Raw genomic sequence first — 10,272 nt, forward strand, 5'->3', positions numbered from 1 at the left:
CGCGATCGCACTGACTTGCTGCATTGGATTCCTTGGAGTTTTCTCTTCGATTTACATACTGGGATTGTCCCGAAAGACCGATATTTGACTGAAATACGAAGGTTTGTAGCTTGGTTGTCCAGGCGCACCAGTGCGTAAACTCGCCAACTTTCAACTGCATTTTTCTGCACTGTATCAGTGTATGTACTGTCTGTGCAGTGTTTCCCATAACCATGATAACGGCATCTTCGCATCTGACGGCTCATTTTTATCATGTACTGTGTAGGGGCGCGTTTGGTTGGTACGAACTAGAACAGGATTCACCAGAACAGCGCGTTTGGTTGGGACTGCACCTGTTCTGGGTCGGCCAGAACATGTTCTGCTTGCTCCGGCCTCGAGGCCGGAGACCGAGCAGTTTCACTTTTTCACAGTGAAACCTGGCGGGAACATCGATTTTGGTCCCAAATGATCACGTGCATACGATTTTGGGTTGGACTCGTCGTACCGTACAAAGTGACCATGGTGACCCATACACATTTTGAAGATTGCACCAAGTTTGGCACATTTTGCCACAAAAATGTGCTCTGTTTCTGGAGTACCGTTTGGTTGGCATGAGGCTGCTCCATGTGCACCAGCTGTTCGATCCTGTTCTAGATCGTACCAACCAAACGCACCCTAGGTCTACATAGTCATTTGTAGCATATTCTAGAAACTAGCACTGCGCGGCAAATTTTGCAGAAAACTAGCATATTGTTGCAAAATATGGGGGGCCGTCGCGACTACTACCGCACCTTCGCCTGCGAAGTAATACTAATTTCAAGTTGTGCTTCTTGTAATTTTTCTGTTTCGTAGAACATGACTTTACATGTATGCTGTTATCATGGTTATCAATCTGCAACATTAGTAATCTATACCACATTTCCATTTTTCCAAAGCAGAATTCAACAAAAAAGCATTATCACATTTATCAGTGCTATTTCGGAGCAGAATGCGACCATATTGAAAAGCAGAATCCATCAAATTCTCGAGCATTAATCCATTATCCACCGGGGCCTAGTTGCCATAACACCTTGGGGTTATCGTACTCTTGGCGTTACCAACTCTGCTTTCCAGAGACCAGAATGATAATTATATTGGGCTCGTCTGCAATAGCCGCTTCTTCTCCATAAAAGTATGTTGCATGGTTCATTCCCTTGGACGCCCCGCATGGCCAATGCTTCAGCAGAATACTGAGATTCTGAGCCCCAAAACTAAACACGTGAAGGTTGGGCATGGCTTCATTCTGACTCTCGCATGGAGATACCTTCGGGGCCGCCCATCCTGCCCATTTTCAGGCCAAACCCGCTGGAAAAGCATCGGCTTTCCAACTTCTTTTGGCCTATGATTAACCGTGCTTTGTTACACGTGTACCGTGGCACTCTCATCCAACCTCACATGCACGAATGCACGCGCATAACCGGGCGCACGCACACGTTTACCCGATATACACTGAAGCGTGTCCAGGTATTTCTGGTAGAAAACTCATAATTTATCACGTGGAAATGAAGATCTGCCAAATTGATTGAGATCGACCACGATATTAAGGACGGAGACGCTTGGTATTCGCATTGAATAATAAGTTAACGAATTGAGAATAAAATTTTAATACAGATCTAACCCTCAAAACCTCAAGTACTACTACTAGATGATGATCCAAGATCCATAACAGAGACTGCTCTTCAAGGCGGTATGCCAACCGTCAACATCTGGAACTTACGTAGCACAATCAAAGTAATCCATGATAGGGCGGCATGGGTGCAAATATTCAACATCCAATGACAAGTGGACGGTTCACACTAGAAAACAACAGCAGTAGTTGGTTGGGTGATGCAATTCAAGTAAATACTATCAATACCACTACAACTTGGGGAGTGGGTTCGGCAGCAGCGGTCCACTGTAACTGATGCTGAGACAGCGCATCAGCCGGCACATCCACGCAGTACCGGTCAGTGACCGCTCCGTTTCAAGTACAAGTAATAGAGAAAGCTCTGCTTGGCACTGTCGGACGAGTTCTCGTTGAAATAGGCAGCCAGGAGACGAAGACGTTCCGTCAGTGACGTGCTCTGGCACATTTGCTCTTTTCTGGCTTCGCTGAGCGGCAGGTGTTGCAAGCAGTGCCAAACCCATGCTGGGCCGTCATCAGACTCCGGAATGCTCTCCAAGCTGCCGGCTACCTCTGGAAACGCACCTAGCATAGTCTCGAGCATTGTTCTGACTGCATCCGGACTTGTGAAGAACGCTTTCGCAGTTGCATATACTGAGTTGTGAAGGTCTAACACTCGTGTTGCTTCCTCACCGGTTTCCTTGGTATCGGAAAGCCACTCGACAGTGGCCATGTTGTAGCCGTCCTTCATTTCTCGATCCAGCACTCGGAAACGGCGGCCAGCACGCAAGGAGACCAGCAGCTGTCTGCTTTTGGTATGCTTGATTGCAGTGATGATCAGTTCCGTGCCCCAATCCTGGTATCCACGGTGTGTCTGTAGTGTTTCAATGTTGCCGCTGCGCTTCGGGATCACCATGCCGAAATGTCGCTCTCTGCTTTCGTAGCACCGGCGTATCATCAGCAGGTACTGCGGCTCGTAGATTGTGAGCGTCATCTTGGCAAACGGCATGGCCATGACACAGATGAAGATCGGCATCTTGAGTCCTTGTCCACCTCCGGACACGGACGATGCCACCAGCGAGTCGTGCTGCTCTTTCCTTTCCAAGTACTGATCTTTTGCATAGGTCATGAGCAAGTGCTCCGCAACACGGGTTGTGGCCAGCAAAACATCCCAGTGGGTGGACAGATTGGGCTGACGGCACGACGGACAATTCAGCTCGTTGTCAAAACAACGCTCGATACAGGGCCGACAAAGCATGTGGCCACACGACTGCGTGACCGGTTGATAGAGCAAGTTCAGGCACACTGGACAGGTGAAGTCGTCAGGGTCATGGTCCGAAGATGGTTCCGCATCCGTTTTCGTAACAGCACTACTGGGCTCGGATTGCGGTATGCTCGTCGCGGGCAGCTTCTGCAACGCTGATTCCACTGCTCCATACAGGCAAGGAATCAGCTTTCCCATGGAGATCTTGTCTTCAGCACAGCATTGATTGATGATGAGATGTTCCAAACAAGTCATCAACCGGGCCTTCAGGACATCATCTAATGATCCCTGCAAGCCAGCACTGCGCAGGTAGTCGGAGACAGCATCAGAGTACAGCCCAGACTCCATCCGAATGGCTGCCCTGCTGGAGAATGCCTCAGCCAGGTGCGGCTGATCCTTGCAACATTGGTTGGCATCATCAATTGCTGATGAAATTTTGCCCAGCTGGACAAGCGCCTGCGCCCGAAGCTTGCGTAAGGAATAGTGACTAGGATCGATCTTTAGGCCTTCATCAAGTTCCAGAAGAGCTTCAGCATAATGATTTCTAGACACCAGGGCCTCGGCTTTCCAGCGACATTGCACACAGCGCGAAAGCTTTGGAAACCATGCCTCAAGCCAGGCGGACAGCTTTGTGTTGGTGTCGAAATGGGGCCTGTGAAACTGGATGTCGCATTCGAATGCAGGGCACACCACCACGCTCACCATGTCCTGATTTCGTACACCTCCATCAAGCTGAGCACCCACTGCTTGCTCTAACAAGACTTTGTTGGCATTGGGCAACTCTTTACTCCAGTGACGGTCCAGACATTTCGAACAGAACGTATGACCACAGTGCAGTGTGGTTGGCGCGCATAGAAAATCGCTGCACAGTCGGCACATCAACTCAGGGTCGCCGTTGAAAGTAGTGTTCACAGCTGCCTGCGCTGCAGCAGTAGCCGTCGACATTGCCTGCACGGTCAGAGTGCGTGGAACGGAGCTCCCAGCAGGATCGTTTCCAGGATTCCCAGTCGATTCCAGTCGCGTTGCCGAACCGAGCGGCGTCGATGCTGGCCTTTTCACATCATCCACGATGGCAGTTAGAGTCGCGTCGCTCTGTTTCAGCACTAGTAGAGCCAATGTCATCACTAGTGATTCCACTCCTTCCACCTTCAGGTCACCAGCATCTGAGTCACTACGGACAATAAGGGATTCACATCTTGGCGCTATCGTGAGGGAAAAATCAAGGGCACGCAGAGCCAACGAGGAAGCGCCTTTGGCGATTGTGTTATTCCGTAAATCCCCTTCCCAACGTGCGCGCTTTCTCGGTGGCCCTTCACTCTCAGCATCTCGCTCCGCACTGCCATCGAACCTTTTGGGTGAACTACAGGCGCTGGCAGGAATCCTGACACTCTCCGGTAACTTCGCCTCCATAACTATTGCCTTTCTTTCCGATTCACCCCTGTCGACTAGACTCCTCCGTTCAGGAGGCTATCGAGCAGAGAAAATAACAGACATGGTCGAAGCCGCTGCAGTTCATTTCTATCTTTCCTTCTTTCTCTCCGTGCCTGTAGACGTTGAGTCCGAAGTAAATACCACCAGGCCAGCGCATCGCGCCCCAGATCACGTACGTCGCGAATTCTAAACTAAAAGTCACGTTCACCTCAGCTCATCGCCTTTCTCGACTGTAGCTGTTACCAGGTTACAGTCTTTATCTTGCACTGCATGCACTCTGCAGTAAATCAGTATGTCTATTATGAAGTATGATTGTGTCCTTGTATTGAGTGGCCAGCCTGTTCACCTATCGAACTAGCCTGTTCTGTAGTGTAGATGTGTGTAGACTGTAGTAGTAGTCTCAAAGCCAAAGGGCTGCTATGTTCATCTGTATGACTACCAAGACCTGAAAGGCTGAAAGACGAAGAAACTCGTCGCAAGAAGTCACGTTCAGCGCTAAAGATCACGTTCGGACACACGTAGTAAGATCTGAGTGTCAGAGTGGGCATGGGTGCAGTGCAAGTGGGCAGTCTAGTACTACTACTACCATGACTACTAGTACTGAGTACTAGTACTAGTAGACCCAGGTGCTCGAAGTCCGTACACTTTTACAGTGTGTGTTTGCCGAGCTCAAACTCACACTAGCAATGATCACTTGCCAGAATCCTGCTCGTGGATGGAAGGTATATTGTCCAAGTTTGTTCTGAGGCCAGGCTCGATTGAACCAGGCCATCTTTCGATCCAATCTGTTTCTCTGAAGTTCGCTGATTTTTCATATCAAATTTTTGTGTCGCAGAGGGTACTCTAAGTCCGTACTGATCAGAGGTGACTCGAAATACACACATATTTCTGCTAATTGCTAACTTGCAATCCCTCGGTTACGACGAAAGCACCGAAGGGATATGTTTGGCATGTGCCTCCACCAGTATTTCTTGGAAAAGCGTAGTTTGTTGCCGAAATGCAAGCTGCTTTTAGTCGGCTCAGATAAGAAGCAGCTGCGCTGTGAAAACCGCGGGAAAACAGTGGTGGAGATGCCAGGAGTGTCAACCTTTCTGCAAGGATTGGTGGTTCTCTGTAAATTCTTCTCCTCTGGTCATTGTCAGCTCTAAGCTGGCTCTTGATGATTGAGTGAAGGTCTGTTTGACGCTGTGTCCGTTCGAAATCGGTCTTGGCAAAGTTGATTTTTTGCATGAAATGTAACCCAATTTGTATTTCGTATGGACACTCGAAAACCCACTCGCGTGGTATGGGACTTCTGCTTATCGTAGATCCCTGAAAATTGCTACGCGAGGAGAACATACCACACTGTCCCCTCCATAAAATATTTGAGTCGAATACAATAACAGAACATGAAATTATGGGCGTACGAACTTAGGATACCATGTACGGACTTCGAGCACCTGGGTCTACTAGTAGTACAGACAGACTCAGTACAAAGTGACAGGCAAGTTGTGTGGGGTGTAGATCTACGACTCTTCGACTCCAGCATGGCTAGATACCGGTACTGCTAGTGTCTGACTTCAGACTTGTACTAGTAGTACTAGTACTAGTACTACTAGTACTAGTGATCACGCGTGTGATAAAAAGGCCATCAATCATTGTGTACTACATGATTGTACAGTGCTGGCAACTGAAATCCGACCCCTTAGCCGTGGGTTCACTTTCTAGCGGTAGTTTTACCATCCCGTATTAGGTCTTTGCGATGTGAGCGCAACGCTCAGGGGGTCGGATTTCAGTTGCCAGCACTGTACTTGCCTAATTCATGTGCATGGATCAATGTTTTCTGAAACGAAAATGGTCAACCCCCTCCCACCCCATAACGAAATTATTTCGTTTTGTGAAAAAAGTTCGATATTTATGGACGACCCTTAGCTATATGGCCGTTGTATATGCATGTATGTCAACATTTTTTATGTTCTGAGGGGGAGGGAGGGAGGGGTTGGGTCTAAACTAAAATAATTCGTTTGGTGAAAAAAGTTCGATATTTACGGACGGCCCCTTAAAGGGCCGTTAAGGCAAAAATTAAAATTTCACCAGTTGTAGTCTTCGGGGTGCTGAGTCGAATGGTCGTGGTCCGAGAAAGCTGAGACGCTCCCTTCCTACTTGAATCCCAATCGAACTCGCGCACTTCCACCGAAACTGGGTGACTGCGCCCTACTAGATTGGGATCTGTATGCAAAATGTCACTAAAACTAAAAGCGCCATTTCATTCTTATAAAAGCACGGATGACCGCGATTGGCTCATATGTTGTAGTCTTTTGGACGCTGAGTCGACTGGTTTTGGTCCGAAAAGGCTGCGATGCAGCGTTCCTCCTTTATTCCCAATCGAACATGGTTGAACAAGTGGTCACGTGCTCCTGGGTGCCCATTGTCACTGCCCAAATCACCTGGTCACCACGCCAGCAGGCGACAACTTACTTTCACACCAAGGTTCAACTCGAGTTCAAGTCGAGTGACAGGAGTGCACCCAAAAAAGGTCAAACAGGCTAGTAAGTTGTACCCTGCAGGCACGGTGACCAGGTGACTTGGTCAAAAATGGATAGCTGATACATGTACATCCACATACGTACATGTAGTCTCCATGTTTTTCGATTTTGACAGCATGTTACAAGGCGAGGACGCGTAGTGCTCCTGACTACAACCATAAACCGGTTGGCAGAGTCCCGGTCTTGCGACCATTTGAACCGTATTGGGAAAACCCAGGTTCGGACCCTCGTTACTCTACGGGTTGGTAGGATTTTTATAATTTTCGTTTTTTGTGTTGTAGAAGTCGTCGTGTTGCCGCCGTAGTATTGTTCACGTTGCTGCCGCTGCAGGGATCACGTCTGGAAGGATTTGTGATGTTATTTTCTTGTCTTCCTCTGTAATTAAATTATTTGTAATTTTTATTTCTTTTTTCTTTTGTTCTTTTGTTCTTTTTCTTTTTTCTTGTCTTTTTTCAACTTCTGCCCATGGCGTCCTTCTCTCAGCTCGTCAGCTGTAACAGCAAGAGTACATAACCCCCCAGAGTGTGCAACGCCTGATCCAGCTCTGCATAGGGTCTTGGTCGAGCGGAATCGGATCTTTGCGTCATAATACCGTACACATCTGAGGGGAACCCGGGGAGTCGCGGGTACTCTTGGATCAAAAACAATGGTGCCCTGCCTCGAAACCGGCCTTGCGCTGGTGTGAAGTGTACGCATGACATCAGAAGATCCGATTCCGCTCGACCAAGACCCTACACAGAGCTGGATCGGCGTTGCACACTCTGGGGGTTATGTACTCTTGGTAACAGTCATAGTCATCACCATGACGACTGTTGTGAGAAGGTGCTCGCTGCCGACGAGGTTGGTGATGTCCCGACGAGGCCATGGGTAGGCCCGTGATCCCTGCAGCGGCAGCAACGTGAACAATACTACGGCGGCAACACGACGACTTCTACAACACAAAAAACGAAAATTATAAAAATCCTACCAACCCGTAGAGTAACGAGGGTCCGAACCTGGGTTTTCCCAATACGGTTCAAATGGTCGCAAGACCGGGACTCTGCCAACCGGTTTATGGTTGTAGTCAGGAGCACTACGCGTCCTCGCCTTGTAACATGCTGTCAAAATCGAAAAACATGTTAACTACCAAGCAAGGCTTCTGTATATATGTAGTCTCCAGTAGTACATTTACAAAATTTAGGGGGTTCCACGGAACCCCTGGAGGCTGGAACCCCTCCTGGGTCCGCCACTGGGTTGTTAGAAATCTTGCAGGCACATCTCTGGCACGTCCCTGTTACTGTTAGTTGACACTGACAGCAAGGCATTGCTGCTACAGGAGACGCCAGCTGGAGTGGGGATGCCAGCATGCTAGCATGGCATGCAGGTGCGAAGACTGGTGATTTCGTTCAGACCTGGACGCCAGAAGCTGGTGAGACTCTGCTAACACAAAGTATGAACAGACACCAAAGGAAAAAGAGAACAAAACCGGTATAATTATGATGGTTGCATTCAATTCATTGCAACCGGAACAAAATGACGTACGTACTAAGTAGTACATGGTACATGATGGGTATCGGGTGCATCCGTAAATTGATTTGAGGACAATTTTTTTACACGAGCGGTATACTTTTTTTACACGAGCGGTATACGCGGTATCAGGCTCTTGTACGGGCAAAACCAAAAAATAGTTATTTATATGATGATGTACATGTAGCTAGCATGCACAGTACTGTGCAGTATTAAACTATAATACACTAATAAAACAAGTGAAACTCAGCCGGTCCAAGCAACTTTCAAAATGTTTTTTTTTTTTTAAAGCTAGTCAGATGCCTCGGGCCGCAGGCGTGCCTCCGCAGGCGTGCCTCCGCAACGACAACCGCAACTGGATCTCGCTTAGGCACTGGCGGATATTGGCATAATATGGTGGTTGAAAATTTGGAGCATAATTATTTGGCATCCTTTCGGAGGTAGGAGCATAACTACATGATTGTACCACAGTTAGGCTGTGTTTACATGAGAAATTTCAACCCGGGTCGAGTTCAGCCCGGGTTGAAAGTCTGTACGATAGACAAAAGAGGTGAGCGTTTACATGAAGACAGTTGACCCGGGTCAAATACTGATATGCCGCCAAAAGTCCACTTCTACAGTCCTGTATGGTCACGTGAATCCGTTCGCGCGAAATTTGCATCTGCAGTGCTGTTCAAACCTGGCGCGAGATACGCACTGAAGTACGTTTGTACGATTTTCTTGACCCGGGTTGATTTCAACCCTCCCCTTGGGGGGAGGGAAATCAACCCGGGGCGAAATTTCAACCCGGGTCAAGCGCAATGCGTCATGTAAACGCGCCATTCACTTTGTGCACATGGCGGGTTGAAATCTGACCCGGGTCGAACTCAACCCGGGTTGAAACGCTTCATGTAAACACAGCCTTAGAGTATATAGGCTACACACATGTGTACAATGCATGCACCTGATCAGTGCTGGTGGTCTGCATGGTAATGGGTTCGGAGGTCATGCAGATAGTGTTTTCAATGAAAAGCAGCTAGGTAGAAATCATGGCAATACATTATTGTACGCTCGAACTCGTCTTAAAGTTCTTTCTCACCCTGATACAGTACATGTACATGTACATAATTATACATACCATACATACCGGTATATAACCCAATACTAGGTCAAAACTAGTATTACATAAACCTTGTTGCTGTCAATCTAACAACATAATTATACATGTAACGTTAGCAGAAGATGTGAGTGAATTAGCCTTTATCAGGTATCCCGGGGCAGACGAGGGGTAGTCCGCAAACCTCTGCGTACATGTACGTTTGCATGATACGAAGTCATGACCTCTGGTTTTAGCAGCCATAATTGTGCAGGCTATGGATGTTGCTCTAATAATTTTAAAAAAAAGTGAGGTATAGTTGATGTTCGATCATGACGGAAGGAGAGGTGGAGCTACGGGAGAGATGAGCTGATTATTCGCAGGGTGAGGTTGACATCGGTTGGGCGAGTATGACAATTACGATCAAAGGTAACTCAAACTAATTTGGATATGAAACATCTTTTTACAAAATAATAATAATGATAATAATAACAACATGCTCGCATGCTAACGCAGCTGTCAGCAAAAGAGTTAGACAAATAAGAAATACATTTACACACCCTCTCCATTCTTTTTCACAAAAGAAGTCGTGAAGTAATGTTTTCTCTTTTCCATGTTGATCTCTAGCATGCATGGACACCTTGGTATGGGGATACACAGAGGGTTCGTTCAATGAACTTCGTTGTCTGATGATTGGTTCAGCCATGAAACTCTGAGTCACAACGGAATTTGTCAAGGTTTTCATTGTGTGCCTTTGTGTTGGCATGGGGATACTCATGTATTTTATTGTACTTATGGCCACTTGGACACTAGATACTCTAACAATTTTATCAACCATTATGATAATTAC

General features: G+C 47.4%; 1 protein-coding gene across 1 annotated transcript; it reads right to left on the reverse strand.

Moving 5' to 3' along the window:
* Positions 1-1,468: 1,468 nt before the first annotated feature.
* On the reverse strand, positions 1,469-4,524 carry LOC135804701 (LON peptidase N-terminal domain and RING finger protein 3-like). Its single transcript, XM_065318641.1, has one exon. The coding sequence runs from the start codon at positions 4,293-4,295 to the stop codon at positions 1,965-1,967; it is 2,331 nt and encodes a 776-aa protein (XP_065174713.1). The 5' UTR covers positions 4,296-4,524; the 3' UTR covers positions 1,469-1,964.
* Positions 4,525-10,272: the final 5,748 nt, after the last annotated feature.

This window comes from Sycon ciliatum, chromosome 1 (assembly GCF_964019385.1).
Source record: "Sycon ciliatum chromosome 1, ocSycCili1.1, whole genome shotgun sequence".
In the NCBI taxonomy this organism is placed as follows: domain Eukaryota; kingdom Metazoa; phylum Porifera; class Calcarea; order Leucosolenida; family Sycettidae; genus Sycon; species Sycon ciliatum.

Coding starts and splice junctions, on each gene's coding strand:
- LOC135804701 (XM_065318641.1), bottom strand. CDS start 4,295: ATGGAGGCGAAGTTACCGGAGAGTGTCAGGATTCCTGCCAGCGCCTGT.